The 19,620-nt window shown below is 43.6% G+C and overlaps 1 protein-coding gene across 2 annotated transcripts in view; it reads left to right on the top strand.

The window, feature by feature from the left end:
* The window catches only part of LOC101085539 (signal-regulatory protein beta-1-like), a 52,646-nt gene extending 45,841 nt beyond the window's left edge, over window positions 1-6,805 (top strand). Inside the window, exons 3-6 of one of the 2 annotated variants that reach the window (XM_045053801.1) lie at window positions 3-323; window positions 903-1,241; window positions 3,738-3,878; window positions 4,355-6,805. In XM_045053801.1, the coding sequence (XP_044909736.1) occupies window positions 3-323; window positions 903-1,241; window positions 3,738-3,838 (761 nt within the window). In that variant the 3' untranslated portion in view covers window positions 3,839-3,878; window positions 4,355-6,805. Of the gene's footprint in view, window positions 1-2; window positions 324-902; window positions 1,242-3,737; window positions 3,962-4,354 lie in introns of both variants that reach the window. The other variant, XR_006595292.1, reaches the window with a different exon arrangement.
* Window positions 6,806-19,620: the final 12,815 nt, after the last annotated feature.

Raw genomic sequence — 19,620 nt, 5'->3', positions numbered from 1 at the left:
AGCCAAACCCTCTCCCCCCGTGGTGTCGGGCCCCACGGCCAGGGCCACACCTGAGCAGACTGTGAGCTTCACCTGCGAGTCCCACGGCTTCTCCCCCAGAAACGTCACCCTGAAATGGTTCAAAAACGGGAAGGAGCTGGCAGCCTCCCAGACCACCGTGGACCCAGAGGGAGACAGCGCTTCCTACAGCATCTCCAGCACAACCACGCTGCCGCTGGCCCCGGGGGACGTTCGCTCCCAGGTCATCTGCGAGGTGGCCCACGTGACCCTGCAGGGGGGCCCTCCTCTTCGTGGGACTGCCAACTTGTCCGAGACCCTCCGAGGTAGATGCCCGTCACCCCCGGCCCAAGCCCAGCTCCGGCCCCCAAGCCTCCCAGCCTGCCCCTCCCCCACTCCGTGCTCCCAGCCTCCCATCCCCTGGAACCTGCCTCCTGACAGACCCTCCCAACCACCGGGCACCCAGGGGTACCGTCACCTCCTCCTGTTTTAACGGCAGTTCCGGGTGAACACCTACCGTGCTAGGTAGTTCGATTTACTTTCCCATAGCCACTCCAATTATTGAGCACCTACTGTAATCCAGCCACTGTGTGCTCAGTGACTTCATGGATTTTGCTAGTTACTCAATTCCAAATGCATGCTGGGGGCTGCATATCTCGATTTCACTCATCATTACCCTAATAGGAGCTACCAGTAGGTACCTTGAGCACCTACTGTGTACTGGGCACTGTGCTTAGGGATTTCACTTGCATGCAAAGACTACCCTCAGTGTTTGAGCACCAGCTGTATGCCTAGCACTGATCTGGGTGATTCCCTTGCTGCGTGGGGGGACCTAAGTTCTCTAGCCCCTCCCTGGTGATGTGTCTGTTCCATGAGGTCAGAGCTTCTGCTTTGTGCTGTTTCAGTTCCACCCACCTTGGAGGTTGCCCAGCAACCCATGACAGGGAACCAGGTGAAGGTCATTTGCCAAGTGAAGAAGTTCTACCCCCAGCGCCTACAGCTGACCTGGTTGGAGAACGGACACGTGTCCCGAACAGAAACGGCCTCGACGGCCTCGAACCTCATAGAGAACAAGGATGGGACCTTTAACTGGACGAGCTGGCTCCTGGTGAATTTATCCGCCCACAGGGAAGATGTGGTTTTCACCTGCCAGGTGCAGCAAGACGGGCAGCCCGAGGTCACCAAAACCCATACCCTTGTGGTCTCTGCCCACCAGAAGGACCAGGAAGCCCATACGACCCACGGTGAGTCCAAGATGCCAACTGACCTGGCACTTTAAATTCTATCTTTTCTTTTTTTATGTGAAAAGCAGTCATTCATGCCTATTATAGAATAATCTAGAGGTCTACAGACATAAAGTAGAATTTTGATATAAGCTTCCCTCCCCAAAGCTCATGCTCCAAGAGTGACCACTGTTAAGATTTTGGTACATAGCTTTTTAGATCTTTTGACAGAAACATGCATTAGAGAAGGAAACAACAGAGGGAGGGAGATGATCTTGTCGCTAGCATCCTGCCTCCTGCACCTTCACCTGACTAATTATGTCACCACGCCAGGCCAGCCACCTCCTCCTTCTGTTCGTTCTCACCTGGGCTTCATATCGATCCTTCTTACACCCTTCTAACTCCTTCTCAGGAAAGGTCTGCACTTGCCACTCTGAAATTCTGGAAGGGAACCCTGAGGACAGAGTGTTGAGTCTGGACCAGACTCCCTGGTGACCATGGATGCTCACAGCCCAAACCACCTTTGTCCCCTGCTTTGGGACAACAGGCCAGCAATAATCATGATTACTCACTGCACATTTACTTGATGCCAATTCCAGTTCATTTCTGGTCTTCTTCCTGCTACAACCACCCTGGGAGCTTGGAAGTTTACAGAACCGACTCAGGGAGCAATGGGGGACAGAAGGAGAAGATGTCCTGCCCTTAGTCCAGGTGATGGGCTAAACCAATCAAGAGAAACCTGAGTCCCCGAGGACAGGGACCACCAGCCTATACGACAAATGTGTTAGAGAAAACAGCTGGGCATTGTCCCAAGGACCTACAGGTCCCCTTTCTATGACCAAATTATATCTTATCTCACTCTTATAATATATGGAGGAGTTTGAGCCATGTTTCCAGGAGTCTTTGTTCCAGAAGACCTTTCAAAGGCCCATTTCCTTCTAACATACCCCATGACACTGTCCTCATTGCTAGGTCAACACTGGGTCACTGAGTGTCCGTGACCCTGCCACCTAGTAGAGTAGAGATAGGAAGAGGAGAACAAACAATTTCTCTTAAAACTAGAGGTATGCAGAAGTTGCATAATTGTGTTCACTAGTGACTTAGCATGGATGCACACTCAGTTGCAAATGGATGTCCATAATTGGGTGGTCATGTGACTAATGACATTGGCTTTTCTACAAAACCAATACCATTACACACTTTGTAAAATTATCAGTAACTCCCTACAATCAGTTATAATGGAATTTCTTCAGTAACTCCCTACAATCAGTTATAATGGAATTTCTTCTGAAACTCAAAATTTCTTCTGAAACTTTATTTTGTGCACCAAACTTGGTTTTATTTCATCTCTAAATGCTTAGGAGAACTTTCTTGTGAACCACATGGGACTCCACAACCCTTATATATATATATATATATATATATATATATATATATATATATATATATATATATGAAGAGAATCTGGATAGCTAGGGCTACTCAAATTCTTCATTTCATATTGGATGCTTGTGGCAGGTTGTGCTTTGAGGAAGCTGGTCCATTTTCTTGAGTTGTCCAATTTCTACCCATAGAGTTCTCATCATATTACTTTATTATTGTTTTGCTGTCTGTAGGCTCTGTAGTAATATCATATTTCTTTCCTGATATTGGAAATATTTATTTTTCCCTTTTTTCATTGTCAGAATTACTAAGAAGTATTTCAATTTTACTAATCTTTTCCACAAACTCTCTTTTGCTTTAGTGATTTTCTCTCTTGTGTATTTTCAATTTCATTAATTTTTCTCCTCTTTTTTTCCTGTTCTGCTTGATTGGGGTTTATTTTGCTCCTCGTTTTTTGAAATGGGAGCTAGGATTGCTGACACTAGTCTTTCTTTGTTTGAATGCCACACCTGGGTCTCCTGTACTTGGGGATTCAGTAGCATGGAGCCAGGATACCTGGTGCTGTGTTCTTCCACACTGCCGGCATCTAGACTGTCTGCCTTCGTCTTCCACCTTTCAGAGTCCTCCTATTCTTGGACCGTGTGATTTCCAGGGGTCAGTCTTGACCTGACTTTCCTGAACCAGGAAAGCAGGAAGAGACAAATCAACATCACCTCCTCTGGACTGGCTTGGGTTAGACTTTGGTCTTTGGCCATGCATTGGGGCTCATACAAAGGCTGTTACTTCTGGTGCTTCCAAGTGTGTCTGAACTAGCAAGCTTGCTTGTGTGCTAAGACTGGAAATGGGTATTAGGGTTGTCTGGGTTGGAAGGCTGGATGCCTATGTGGCTGACCCTGCTGCACCAAGATGCACAGCCTCCATCCCTTCCCTCAGGAAGGACCCCCGGTAGCCGGAGAAGGGGTGAGCAAGATGAGGTACTTCAACTCTGAATTCTGCCTTGAGCGTCTCACAGGGAGATTCATTAGCTTCAGAGCATTGATGGGTCCAGGTTCCCTCAGATGGAGTAAGTGGAGGCCCCTGTGAGTGGACTCCTGGATCCCTCTCTGATGCTGCCTCTTGTCCCTTCATTTCCAGATCTAGAACTGTCCACTCCACTCCTGGTGGCTCTCTACCTGGGTCCCAAGCTGCTACTGCTGCTCGTCACTGTCTCAGTCATCTATGTCCACAGGAAGTAATGGATTGGCTGTGAGTTATGGACAAGGAAGACAGGGCAAGGTCAGTCCAAGAAAGAGCCAGATCAGCAAGAGGGGCAGCCCACAGGTCATACAGGGTCACTGCCCACTTGGAGTAAAGAGCAGGTGAAATAACTCCTTCCATACCCTAAGGGGCCTCAGGAATCCCTCTGGGAGGTTCCAAACTCCAAGGAGGACTCTCAGGTCCTGTAGGAGGTGGGTGGGGTCAAAGGCTGGCAAAGGATGTGCACAGAGGCCTAGGGTTTCTGAGAAGTAAGTGGGCTGACTGAGCAACAGCTGGGTGGAAAACCCCGTGGAGACCATCTCTAGATTATTTGGGTGCAAGGTGTCCACATTTAGAGGAATGCTGACAGGTGCCTGCTGGCTGCTCTGAGAACGGCTCCCGCTCTGACCCTCCGTGGGACAGACTGGAGAGGATGGGGAAGGGGGATCAGGACCTAGGGAGGAAGGTTGAGGAGGCACAGTCCATGTCAGGGACTTTCTGCCCTCTCACTACAGGTGTCCCAGGAGGAAAATAGCACCCAGGACAAAGGAGACACGTGGAGAACATTTCTGGAATGATGCGCAGATAATGAAATGTGAACATGGGTCCACAGCTCCTTCCTTCCTCCCCTGCCACATGCCATCCTCGGTCTCTGCTGCCTCCTTCCTTCCCTGAGGGGCCCAGCCTAAGACAAGGAACAACTAGAAGCTTCCACAAATCTGCCCCAAATGTTGGCTTCCCCAGAGACCCACCTGCCCACAGTTCCTGCCACTCCTCTCCCAGTCCTTGATGCCCCCAGAGCTGGTCTTCATACCTGGTCCTGAGCAGGGCAATAGAATGTCTCTGGAGACTGACACATGGATATCCTACTAGAATGTGAGAAACAAGTCACATGTACGCACACCAGGCTATCTCGTATCCTTCTCCTGGGGACCATGGTCATGAAGTACACACTCAAGTCCATGTTCTCACAGGTTATTCCTGCCAACCCTCAGACTCCTAAGCCTTGGTGAGTTCTCCAATGTCTCTCGAATACAAATGAATCCCATCCTGGTTGGAAGAAGAGAAGGGATTTTCCTCCCTCTTTGCCTACATGTCCTTCTACTCAGACCCACAGAGGAATATCTCTTCCTCTCCCTGTGATGGGAACACTACCTCTTCTGTCACCTTCATCCTTCCCGACCTCGTTGCTCATGTACACGTGCTGGCAGTCCAGAAACCTGGACCCTTCCCTGATTTCCTTCTTCGTATCCCGTGTTCAATTCTGCCTTCATAAAGCTATGTGCAGTGGTGACATGGTAAATGTTCAACAATCCACTTCTCAGGAGGAAAAAGAAGACCGATTTGTAGTGCTTGTCCACTTCGGTGGTGTCTACACTCCCAACGTGGCCAATTTCAAGCTGCCAACAGTGGAACAACTAGCTTGCAAAATTCCTGGAAAGCTCTCAGGAGCGAGGGCAAGCCTCCTCCCGCCCACCAGGGAGCTCCACCCAACACCTGCACACTGCTCGCTCCCGGGCTGCCCCCTGGTCCCGGCCACCAGCATCCCTTCCTGGACCATTGCCGCGTCCCTAACAGACTCTCCGGGTTCCGCCACAGTGACCCTTTGGAAATGGAGGTCAAATTGTCTCCCTTCTGTGCTTCTTCCCCCTACAGATGTGCATGGCTCGGTCTCTCCCCTTTCAAGCTCTGCTGATATGTCTCTTTATGAAAAGCACCTTCCAAAAACCACCCCATGTAAAATATCAATTCCACTCTCTCACTCTGCATTCCCACAGCTCATACCTGAATTGAACTACTTCCCTAGAACTTAAGATCAGCCAACTTGATAAATGGAAACAGTGCTCACTTTGCACAGTGATGCAGGACCAAAACAATGACGGTGCAGCTGAAACCATGAAAAGTGATGCCAGTAATCAGTGGGAAAAGTAATGATTTTTCTGTGACCTTTAGAAACCTTTTTCAACATCTCAGAAACCCTCCAACAGTCAGTTATGAATGTATCGGGACATAAAAAAAAACAGTAAAACTATTATTCACTTGGTATATGGGCTTTTGAAACATTAGAAACGTTGAAAAGAGAAGAGTTTTATTTGTTTGCAAAGACTTATCAAGAGTAGTTTGCAGAGGGCCTGCCTTCCTCTGATGGCACAGTTTACAATAGAGAGCAAGTGTCTGGATTATCTCCCTCCTTTCTCACTTGGGATCAGCTTCCAACACTCCATCCTTGGCACTTCCGATGCTGTGAAATCTTTACAACATTAATGTGAATATTTGCTGGCATCACTTCCTCCGGGACATTGTCACCCTACCTTCCTCCCCCACTTTCCTCAGCGACGTGGTAAGTTTATCCTCACTCTCCTCCTCTGGCTGCATATCTGGATGCTTGGGAACAGTATCCCGGGCCGCATTCCCATGAAGGTCTCTGTGCCTTCATGAACCCCACTCCCATTGAGTTTGACCTTTACCTCCAGCTTCTTCTCTTCTCGTTTTTCCTGTACCCCTTCAGCTTTATGCCCATTCCCTTCTGCCATTTTTTTCACCTTTGTATGTTATGCAGGTTCATCGGGGGGGAGACCAGGAGACCACACAACCATCTGCTTTGCTATTGTGGGAAGTGCATCTCACAACCCTAATTATCCTTGCACCCTGATCTCAGATTTTCATGCCCAGAACTGTGAGAAATTAGTTCCTGTTGTACAAGGCATCCAGTTTATGGTGTTTTCTTATAGTAGCCCAAGTCAAGACAAAATCTAAATAAATTATGGACTTTGCTAAATAATAATGTACCAACATGGGTTCATTAAATTATAGTAGATGTACCATACTACTGTAAGACGTCAATAAGATGGGAAGCTGTGTGCAGCTGTATATTGGAACTCTGTATGATTGTCCCAAGTTTTTTCTAAATGTAAAACTGTTACACAAATTAAGGCCATTAAAAAAAAGTCAACATCTTGTCCTCAGCTGGATCTCTGCCTCTCGCACCCCCCCTGGGGGACATTGCAAGGAAGTGAATAGTGGGGAGATTTTGTTTCGTAACCCAGGTTTTATCTCACTCCAGTTCTGAGGTTCCTTCTCCTCCTTCCTCTGTCCTCTGCCAGAGCTCACTCCAGAGCCAGGCACTCAGAGATCCCAGAAGGAGCTGCTTCTCTGTCCTCATGATAGTCATCCTAAATGTTTCCAAGTGGGAAAGCCCAGGTTAGTCCAGGTGTGCTCAGAGACCTCAAGCCCCCTGGGTGAGTGGGGTAGTTCTAAGGACCTCAATGGGGTGTGTGTGGGGGGGGGTTAATCCATGTGCTGAGGTCGAGGAACAGAGTTGGAAGGGGCTCTGCAGAGCAAGGTGGATGCTGTGATGCACTAGGCCTCAGGACGTGGCCCTGGGCTGTGACCCTCTTTGAGATGGCCTCAGCTGAGAAGAGCCACCTTGCCCCAGGTCATGCCTGGTAACCTGCCACATCCAGTGGCTCCTCAACATGGGGATATAGAGGCCCAGCCCGCTCACCCCAGCTCAGGACAACTCTGAAATAACATGTTAGTATCAGCACGCACAGGAGATCACCTGAGGTTGTCATTGAGACCTCACTGCAGCTTAGCTTCTTCTAAACATTCCTACTCCCTTCTCCTCCCTTCCACAGGTTTGATCCTAAAAGTACTCCCTGAAAATGACCTGCTTGTTAATATTTATCTCAACACCTATTTCCCAGGGAACCCAATGTGGAATAAGAGATTGTGGTCAGTACCAGAAAAGGCAGGGATCCTTTTGTCTCTAGGGGTCAAGCCAGTCATGGAAGGGTGGATTGTGTACACTACCACATACCATATACCATATACCACAAACCACATTTCATATACCATATACCACATACCACATACCATATGCCATACACTATATTCTGCATACCATATACCACATACCATATACAATATACCATATACTACATACCATATACCACATACCATATACAATATACCACATACTACACACCACATGCCACATACCATATACAATATACCACATACTACATACCATATACCATATACCACATACCACACGATATGCCATACACCATACTCTATACCAAACACTCTGGGTTTGTAAGAGCAATGAGAAACCACAAAACTGTTTATGCAAGAAGGCGTATAATCAGATGTGTGTTGTAGAAGACCACCTTGGAAGAAGGAGAAGGTAGAGCTTACGCCAGACAGAACAAGATGGGGGTAGCCTATTAGGAAGTAATAGTTTTCATTTGGGCAAGAGATGATGGAGATGGAGAAACAGATTCCACAGGTGTGTAGGAGGTAAAACCAAAAGGGCTTCTAGCAGGCAGAGAAGAGTGGACAAGTGAGGGTGTAGAACATGGGTCTCTTTTTGGTTTGCCCAAATGTGTACAGCATGTGCCACGTACGGAACAGGGTAGAAAGGGTAAGACAATGTCTGAGTGCAGACTATGAACTCAGTTTGAATATTTGAGCTACACAAATGAAAATTCAAAGTCAAAGTGTATATAGCCCAATCACCAAGAAGTGGATTCAGGATTGGAACCTTGACTGCATCTATTTGCAAATCCAGTGCTCCTGACTATCAAGGCATTACATATCCCAGTCTTTAAACTCTGAAGAGTTTAGAGTCTGGTAGAAGGTGTGAAGTCTCCTGGAGGTTGGAGGAAGGGAGAGATGCTGGAGGCTGGAAGAAAGATGCTCAGTAGGGGCCATGGATGGCTTCCCAGCATGGAATTCGTCATTCCAGGACAATGTGAGAGGATGGTGGCATCCCTGGGAGAGGGGAGTCTTGTCATCTCCTATGGGCAGTTTGGGCCTGCTCTGCATGCTCCTCTTGCTCTAACATCCCCCCTCCCCCAAACTTAACATCCTATAGATCCCTAAGAGGAGACAGGGCTCACAAGGAACCAGTTACTGCTCTGGCAGTAAGTGCATGGCAATGGACTCGTGGACATGAAGGGTCATCAGTCTTGTGTGGGCTGAGAGTCTCCAGATACAAGCATTGTGCTTGAGTAGAGCCCATTCCGGTGTGACATACAAGCCAACATGCTGGTTCCATCACTTTCTGAGAGCATTTCTAGAATCTCTCCACTCCCTTCCTCCAGAAGCCCATTCCCCCAAGTAAACCAAGTGGAAAACACAGAGGTCAACCAAACAGACTATTCCATCCACATCAGTGATGTGTCACCCAAGGATGGGGGCACCTATTACTATGTGAAGTTAACAACAGGGCATCCTGATGTGGCGTAGGTATCTGGTTCAAGCCCCTTGTGTCTGTGAATGGTGAGTACAGCCTGAGAAACTCCATCCCCTAGGTTTATAAAACTAAATTTTTCAAAATCTGAAGCATGTACCAAATCATCAGTACACACTGGATACCGTGCCCCTTCACCCACAAACAACCCTGTAGGCTGGGATTCTATACATGGGTCTTCTTTCAGACTGGGCCCTGTGCCCACTCTTGAATGAAACCATGTGACAGACCATGCCCTTTATGATGACCCAACTACCAAAACATGAACACAGGGCCAGAAAAACTCCAAAATCACAAGGTATTCAATAGGTTAAGCACAACTACATGTGTGCACCAGATGGTCCAAAAAGTTGTTAAACTGAGCCTACAAGTCTGTCTGGCCTTTCTGAGGTTTAGGGACAAAGCTGAGCTCGAGAATATGCATTGTGTCTTTTTTGGCCTACTTCCTGACTCCAAACTTAAATCACAGACACTGTAGCCCCATATAATCCTCTGGATTTGGATGGACTCTCAACACGGGGAAAGGTAGCCCCCAAGCTTAGTATCTCCTGAGACAAAACAAAGAGATCCAAAGGCAGGTAGAACCTCTACAAGCCTGCACAATTCCACTCACTCATTTCTAACTGGAATGTCATTGGGGCCTGGTGACAGCTCCCTGAAGGGTCACCACAATGCAGTCAAGATATCGATCCCCACACAGGAAATCCACACGTGGCTGTGGTCTACTCCTATGGCTCTGGGGAGCCGAGACACCAGCAGGAAGGTTCTTGTGTGTCACCCGCTCCCAGGTCTCGTTTGGATAAGTTGTCCCGGAGGGGTTGAGTCTCTCTCCTGGCACTTGATCTTTCCATGGTCTGCCCTGGTCTACCCTCAGCTCTGCTGTTCTCTGATTCTCTGAGGACAACCAGTGTTTCCTGCTGCTCAATTTGCATTAATTTCATCAAATACAGTGTCATTAGGGTGTCCATCTGTTCTTCTGGGAAAACTAGCTTTCCTCAGTAATGTTCTCAAGTCCAATCACATTCCATGCCATCCACTGGCTATGGAACATTCACATTTTTCGCTCAAGCTGAAACATGTGGCTTCCCTGCCATTCCCCTGCATTGGGCTGTGGTGTCAGTGTAGGGATCACAACCCAGTCTCCCTGCCTTTGGCTTAGTGTTAGCCTAGGTCATACTGTGACTTCTTATGAATTCTACTGAAATACATAACATCTTATAGTATTTAACAATCGTGCCGTTTTTCCTCACTGCACAGCTGAAAATCCACTTGAAAAGAGTTCTAGAAGGCGTTAGATCATAATTTCAGAAGCCAGGAATCATAAATTCATAGAGCCTGAACGCTGGGGTGTCTGACTAGCATGACAGTAAAACACGCTGTGTCTGGTGTAACCCCAGCTTTGCCACTTGTGACCTTGGGCAGATTACTGAACCTCTCCAAATCCTAGTTCCTTCTGATGTAAAATCTCAGTACCTTGGAGTCGTAAAGATGTAGAGTTCATGAATCTTCAACTCATAGAATCATCAAGTCATGGAGTGGGTCACCTGCCTTGTAGGTTTTTAAATGGTATTTAATGTTCATCTTTGCATCTTACATGGCGAAAGTGGAAAAAAAAGAGAAAGCAAGATTCTGAGGCTTCTGTCAATCCCATTCATTCTTTTCTGCATGCATTCCTCGATCCGACCACGCACCAAGCATGCATTCACTCAAACCACACTCTCATTCAGCCATGCATTTACCTATGCAGGAATCTGTTAACAAGTACCTGAATCCTCCTCTGGGGCAGACCCTGGGCAGATGACCATTGTCAAGGAATTCCCAGGGTTCTACAGTGGACTTCCTATAGTAATTGTCTGCTTTCTCTGGGCTGTGTCAGTTCCCCCTACAGTGACAGTGTCCCAGTCTTCACCCTCCTCAGATTTGGTGGCTGTTATCTGCCATGTGCAGAGATTCTATCCACGAATGTGCATGTCACCTGGATAGAGAACTATCATATGACCAAGGGAGTCAAGCAACTCATACCCAAGAAGAGCGATGAGAACTACACAGGAAAGCTTGCATTTGGTGAGTGTGTTGCAACAGGGGTCTGAGTGGGTGCTTACCTGTAAGGTGCAACATGAGACATAATCTCCCATCCAGGACAATTTCACACTGTATGCACACCAAACAGCACTTATAAACCCACTGGAAGCTCAGGTAAACCTACCTCTACTCTCTGAGCAACTGGGTTACCTTTGACTCCAGAGCAAGTGAGGTATTTAAACCAAGGGATGAATGAATAAAGATGCTGTAGTGTAAGCCCTCAACCGGTACAAAATGATCAAGATCATACCATGCATATTTCCAGACCACAAGGCTTTGAAACTTGTTATCTAGCTCAGAAAAAATTTGGAAAGACTACAAATGCACAGAGGTTAAAGAACATCCTACTAAGAATGAATGGGTTAACCAAGAAATTAAAAAGGAAATAAAAAGTACAAGGAAGCCAAGAAAAATGAAAACATGACAGTCCAAAACCTCTGACATGTAGCAAGGTGGTCATAAGAGGGAAGTATGTAGCATTCCAGGCCTTCTTAAAGAAGAAAGAAATGTCTCAAATACACAACCTGACCTTACACCTAAAGGACATGGAAAAAGGACAGCAAATAACATCCAAAAACAGCAGAAAAAGAGAAATAATAAAGATTAGAGCAGAAATCAATGTTATAAAAAAACAACAGAACAGATTCACAAAACTAGAAGCTGGTTCTTTGAAACAATTAACAAATTGATAGCCCTCTAACCAGACTTATCAAAAAGAAATAAAGAAGGTCTCCAGGAAATAAAATCATGAATTAAAGAGGAGAGATCGCAAACACCACCACAGAAATACAAACAATTATAAAAGAATATTATGATCAATTATATTTCAATGAATTGGGCAATCCTGAAGAAATAGATAAATTCCTAGAAACATATAAACTACCACCATTGTGACAGAAGAAACTGAAAATTTGAACAGACCCATAACAGTAAAGAAATTCAATCAGTAATCAAAAATCTCCCAACAAACAGGAGAACTGGGACAGATGACTTCCCAGGGGAATTCTACCAGACATTAAGAAGAGTTAATACATATTCTTCTCAAACTGTTCCAAAAAATAGAAAGGGAAGGAAAAATTCCAAACTCAAGTATGAGGCCAGCATTACCTTCATTCCAAAGCCAGACAGAGACCTGCTAAAAAGGAGAATTACATCCAATTCCCCTGATGAACACGGACACAAAAATTCTCGACAAGATACTAGCATACCGAATCCAAAAGTACATTAAAAGAATTATTCACCAGAATCAAGCAGGATTTATTCCTGAACGGCAGGGCTGGTTCAATATCTGCAAATCAATCACCATGATACACCACGTTAATAACTGGAAGGATAAAACCACATGATCCTCTCAATAGATGCAGAAAAGGCACGTGACAAAATACAGCTTCCTTTCCTGATTAAAAAAACTCTCAAGAAAGTAGAGATAGACAGAACATACCTCAACATCATAAAGGCCATATATGGAAAACCCACAGCTAATATCATCCTCAATGGGGAAAGCCTGAGAGCTTTCCTACTAAGATCAGGAACACAACAGGGTTGTCCACTCTCACCACTGTTTTTCAACAGAGTACTGGAATTCCTACCCTCAGCAATCACGCAAAAGAAAGAAAGAAAAGGCAGAGTAATTGGTAAGGAAGAAGTCAAACTTTCACTCTTCTCAGAGTGACATGATACTCTACCTGGAAACCAAAAACAGTATACCAAAAAATTGCTAGAACTGATGCACGAATTCAGTAAAGCCTCAGGATATAAAATCACCATACGGAAGTTGGTTGCATTTCTTATACACCAATCATGAAGCAGCAGAAAGAGATAGCAAGGAATCAATCCCATTTACAATGCACCAAAAGCCTTAAGAAACCTGGAGATAAACTTAATGTGAGGAATAAGTTTAGGAATTCCCTGAGCTTGCACCCCATGGGTTAACAAGGCATAAAGAATTAGAAAGCCATGGGATGTACACGCCCAAGTTTGGGTAAACAAGATTAGGTTCATAAGATTAGGTAAATGGGGCAAAGGCGCCCAGTATAGGACAAAGGTGTAGGAATAGGGAAACTCAGGACGAAAACATCCAGGATGGGGTAAACAGGATGGGGTATTCAGGGCAGAAATACCCCCCAACTTAGTACAACTGCAGAAAGCTGCTTTCACAGGAAGGAAGGACCAAATTAGGTAAACAGGTAAATAGGGTATAGACCTTTGCAGGGTGAAGTTCCCCAGAGCAGAGGTAATTAGCAAAAGAAAGGCGCCTTGTTGACCCTGAGGTAGCATGCTCTGTCTTTCCTGTCCCCTAGACCAGTTCAGGTAAAGGGAGGTGGTGCCTCAAGTCTGCCTTAAACAACCTTCCACCGGGCAACAGGATTCTGTTTTATATTAACCTAAACCCCTAACACCACATATCTTCTAAACCCCCTTTCCCTCATGCCCATGAGTTAATGTTCATGATTTTATTGTCTCTTTATGCACGTCCATTACCATGTTTGTAAGCCTTCTGATCCTAATAAAAACGGAGCAAGGACCCTTTCTCAGGGCTCTTGTCTCCTCTTGGACATTAGCCTCTCTCACATTTTTAATCCTGCATCCCATTTCTTGCTGGACAAGAGAAAATTCCAGACCCAGAGTCTACGACACTTAACCAAAGAGGTAAAAGATCTGTATGCTGAAAACTATGACAATTTTCACTTACGAAAGGACACTTATCAAAGAAATTGAAGACACAAAGAAATGGAAAACCATTCCACGCTCATGGATTGAAAGAATAAAGATTGTTAAAACGTCTATATTACCCCAAGCAATCTACACATTCAAGACAACCCCTATCAAAATAACACCAGCATTCTTCTCAGAGGTGCAGCAATTATAAAATTTGTATGGAACCAGAAAAGATCCCGAATAGACAAAGTAATGCTGAAAAAGAAAAGCAAAGCTGGAGGCCTCACAATTACAGACTTCAAGCTGTATTACAAAGCTGTAGTCATCAAGGCAGTATGGTGCTGCCATAAAACAGACACTTATCATCAGAACAGAGTAGAAAACAAAGAAATGAACCCACAAATGTACGGCAAACTAATCTTCAAGAAATCAGGAAACAGTATCCAATGGAAAAAAGTCTATTTAGCAAATGATGCTAGGAAAACTGGACAACGACATGCAGAAGAATGAAATCGGGCCACTTTATTACAACATACACAAAAATAAATTCAAAATGGATGAAAGACCTAAATGTGAGATAGGAAACCATCAAAATCCTACAGGAGAAAATAGGCAGCAATATCTTTGACCTTGGCCACAGCAACTTGTGACTATACATGTCTCTGGAGTTAAAGGAAATAAAGGCAAAAAACAAACTATTGGGACCTCAACATCAAAACCCGCACAGTAAAGGAAACACTCAACAAAAGTTAAAGGCCACTGATGGAATGAGAGAGGACATTTGCAAGTGACATATCAGATAAAGGGATAGTATCCAAAATCTATAGAGAACTTATCAAACTCAACCCCCAAAAACAAGTAATCCGGTGAGGAAGCGGGCAGAAGATATGAATAGACGCTTTTCCAAACAAGACATTCAGATGACTAACAGACCCATGGATAGATGCTCAACATCACTCATCATCAGCGAAATACAAATCAAAACCACAACGGGACACCACCTCACACCTGTAAGAATGGCTCAAATGAACAACTCAGGAAGCAACAGGGAATCACTTTTGCACTGTTGGTGGGAATGCAAACTGCTGCATTCACTCTGGAAAACAGTATGGAGGTATCTCAAAAAGTTAAAAATAGAATTCTCCTGTGATCTTGAAATTGCACGACTAGGTCTTTATCCAAAGGATACAAAAACACTGATTCGAAGGGACACATGCCCCCCAGTGTTTATAGCAGTGCTATGAACAATAGCCATATCATGGAAAGAGCCCAAATGTCCATTGACTGATGAATTGATAAAGAATATTTGGTATATATATATATATATGTATATATATATACATATATACATATATATGTATATATACATATATATATGTGTATATATATATATTAGACTAAATGGTTGACAGGTTGACTGATGAATTGATAAAGAATATTTGGTATATATATATATGTATATATATATATACATATATACATATATATGTATATATATATACATATATACATATATATGTATATATACATGTATATATACATATATATGTATATATGTATATATATATTAGACTAAATGGTTGACAGGCATTAAGGAAGGCACTTGTTGAGATGAGCACTGGGTGTTATATGTAAGTGAGGAATTCTACTCCTGATACCAATACTACACTACATAGTAACTAAATGGAATTTAAATTAAAACAAGAAAAATATTTAAATTTATCATTTAATTCAAGCTCTTAATTTCCCAGCTCACCACAAATAGAATCGGTACATTGGGGGCACGAATGTTATTCAACATGACTCTGCACTGTGAGGTTAGGTAACTCTTCAGTGTGGATAGAGGCCTCCAAGTCATGAACTGCTTTTTTGGGGGGGGGGGGGTTCTTTAAATAGGAATTCTTACGTTCCACTACATTCATACTCCAGTTACCATTGATTCCTATATAATACAGGTCTACCAACAATATATGAGAAGCTCTAAACTCAACGAAGATAACACTTTCCTCGCACTTTTATGCTTTTAGGGTGCTTCTGAAATATTTAAACTTTTTACAAACAGTTTTAAATAAAGTGAAACAAATACCAGTCAAACCTACCAGGAGTCAAACATGGAGCTAGTTAGGAAATAAATAGACTTACATGGTCTTAGAGTTTTGTTTCCAGTGGCTACACAAATTTCAGCGATCATTTATTGCTGAGGGTACCACAGATAGGATTATACACTTGCACAGAATTCTTCACTACGATATACTGTGTTGGCAGCAGGCACAGAGTTTTAATCCCATTACTCAGGGAACAAATACAGAGCAAGGAGTTTGCCATCAGCACGACGATAACTCTATCTGAATTGAACCAAACATACAACTGAATCTGTCAGACGTGTAAGTGCCACTTCTCCAGGGGTAGTGTGGTTGCTTGCAAAACTGTCAAAGAGCCAATGGAGAAATACAGTGGTGTATCTTAGAAATTTCTCATCAGGCTGTGATTCTTTTGAGGAAGAGAGCTATTATTCGGTTTCTCTCTGTGTATCTGTTAAACTAGTATATGGTCTAAGTATAGAAGGAGTTCAGTAATTGTTCTTGAGTAATGAACTATTCAAGAATATTTGTAATAACTACACAATATATGAAAAGAATTGCTCCACTACTCCTTCAACCCCTATCATTTCCTGGATTGATAAACTGGCAAGGAGCCTGTATTTGTGTTAAATCCTTCAAAATCAGTTCCTAAATGCTTGATACAATTAATTACAAATATAAGCAAAAAAGATATATATGTACAGCAGAATATTACTCAGCCATCAAAGAGAATGAAATCTTGCCGTTTGCAATGATGGGGATAGAGCTAGGTATATTGTGCTAAGCAAAAGAAGTCAGAGAAAGACAAATACCACATGATTTCACTCATATATGGAATTTAAGAAACAAAACAGATGAACATGTGGGAAGGGGTAAAAGGAAGAGAGATGGAATCAAACCATGAGAGACTCTTAATGACAGAGAACACACTGAGGGTTGATAGAGGCAGGTCAGGGATGGGCTAGAGGGGTCTTGGGTATTAAGGAAGGCACTTGTTATGATGAGTACTGGGGGCTGAATGTAATTGATGAATCACTGAATTCTACTCCTGAAACCAATATTGTACAGTATGTACACTAACGAGAATTTAAATAAAACTTTGGAAAAAAAAATTACTCTGCCCTATGAGTCATGGGGATAAACGTACAGCACAGGGAAATACAGTCAATGGTTTTGGAATAATGTTGTATGGGGACAGACGGTGACTACACTTACTATAGTGAGCGTTGCACAATGCACAGAATTGTCATAGTGCTATGTTGAGCACCTAAAACTAATACAGCACTGTATGTCAAATTTGATAATGACAATTTTTTTAACTATTTTAAAAATGAATTTTGCCCTAGAGCAAAAACAAAAATATTGGATCCATACGTAATACATATTTGGGCAAGTGATTTTTGACAAAAATGCCAATGCAATTCAATGTGGAAAAGCTAGCCTTTTCAACAAATGGTGTTGAAATAATTAGATATTCATATGTAAAAAGAAGGAGAAGGAGAAGGAGAAGAGGAGGAAGGACAATCTTGACCATTTCCTTCTAACATACACAAAATTTAATATTGTCTTAAAAATATTACCTTATAGAAATATTACAGTACAATATACACAAAAATACTAAGAACAAATTTATATGATCCGATGGGTCACAGACATAAATTTACATCCTAAAACCATAAAACTTCTAGAAGAAACTGTGGGAAAAAAACCAAAACTAAATCCTAATGATCTTGGGTTGGCAGAGACATTTTTAGATAAGACGCAAGAAGTGCAATCGATAAAAGAAACCATCGATCAATTTGACTTCATGAAAATTTCGACTTTTATTCTTCGAAAGATACCGTTAATGAAAAGAAAAAGAAAGTGACCGAGTAGGAGAAAATATTTGACAAGAGAATCTGCTCAAGGACTTGTATCTGGGACAGAGGTGGGCAAGTTACAGCCGGCTGTTGGTGCAACTCAAGTTTTATTATCTGTGGCTTCTTGCAGACTGAAACGTCAGACAGAAGTGATAGTGGTCCAGACCTGACGGCCCACAGGCATAAAGCATTTACTGTCCGGCCACAGTCTGCCGACACCAGAGAGAGAATATTTAAAGGACTCTAACGATAAAATGGCAAAAGGACAATCCCATTTTTTAAATGCACAGATTTGACCAAACGTTCCACCAAAGAATATCTACGAGCGGCCACAAGGGTTTCGCTTACGCAAAATGTATTTTTTTTTTTTAAAAAAAACTGCTCTAATTAGGACAGCTTTAGAACACATTTTGATACCTCTTTTTGGGCAAACCTTCCCACCTGGTCCTGTCGCTTGGGACGGCTGAGACTCTCCTTGGCCCACACACATTTGGGAATCACGCTGTCATCTTTTATCACAAACCCCTTTACAAATATGGCTTGATTGCACTGTCTTTATATATTCATTTGGGGAAATTGGCATCTTTCTGATACTGAGCTCTGCAACTCACAGACATGAGATACCTCAATTCCCTCGTTAGGGCTGTCTTTACTACTTTCCAGTTTCTAGTATAGCATCTTTAAAAATTATTTATTTTAAACAATTTAAAACTTATTATTACTGTTTACACTGGGTTTGGGAGGTTGTATAGGATTATAAGTGGGTTTTAACGTCGATAGTCTGTCCAGCGAACTAATCAAACTCGTACTAGTGCTCATAGCATGGACATTCTCTTATGTGAGCTCTTATAACGTCAATCAACTCACCCCAGATTAGCTTTTACCTTCATCAAAGTTACATACGCACACGGCTTACGAGGTAAATGGTTCTATACACACTACCTGTGAAAACTGGAGCCTCCTACCTTCCACGGTTTTCCACCCCAAAGGCAACCATTTTGCGCCCTTTTCTGATGATTTTTAACTGATTTTTCTAGAAGTTACAGGCAGGTCTCTTATAGCATGCTGACACTGTCACTTCTAGACATCTCCCTCTTAGGCATTATTCACTGATGTCCCACCGTGGATGACGAGGATACAATGGTCTGTTCTCTGGACCCTGTGCCACATACCTTAATTTATTTTTATTTTTAGTGTTTTTATTTATTTTTGAAGGAGAGAGAGACAGAGCATGAGTGGGGGAGGAACAGAGAGAGAGGGAGACACAGAATTCAAAGCAGGCTCCAGGCTCTGAGCTGTTCAGCAGAGCCCGACGTGGGGCTCGAACCCACGAACCGTGAGATCATGACCTGAGCGGAAGTCGGATGCTCGACTGACTGAGCCACCCAGGCACCCCCACGTTAATTTTGGCTAATGTCATAGTCATTGAGCAGATTATAATGACAAAGACCTTGTGTTTTATAGCTCAATCTTGTAACATCCCCAGCTTTTGTTTGTGTCTTTCCGCTCACGTGTATTTGGTGTAAACACCACCACATTCAGGGTACAGAACAACTCCATGGCCACAAAGGTTTGCCTTGTGCTACCCTTTCATAGTGCCCACCTGCCCCACCACACCAAGCCTCTGGCACATGCCCATCTGTTCTCTACAACTTCAACAATGTTGTGTTAAGTGGATTCCCACAGTACGTGACGTTTTGAGATTGATTTTGTTCACTCAACATAATGCCTTCGGAAACTTACAAGTTGTGCACATGTAAATAATTTATTCCTTCTTAGCGCTGAGAAGTATTTCCTGGTATGAATCCACTAGTTTGTTCAAGCATTCCCTAATTACTGGACAT

This window comes from Felis catus, chromosome A3 (assembly GCF_018350175.1).
Source record: "Felis catus isolate Fca126 chromosome A3, F.catus_Fca126_mat1.0, whole genome shotgun sequence".
In the NCBI taxonomy this organism is placed as follows: Eukaryota; Metazoa; Chordata; class Mammalia; order Carnivora; family Felidae; genus Felis; species Felis catus.
The sequence above is the reverse complement of the archived record's forward strand: the minus strand, read 5'-3'. Positions and strand labels throughout refer to the sequence as shown.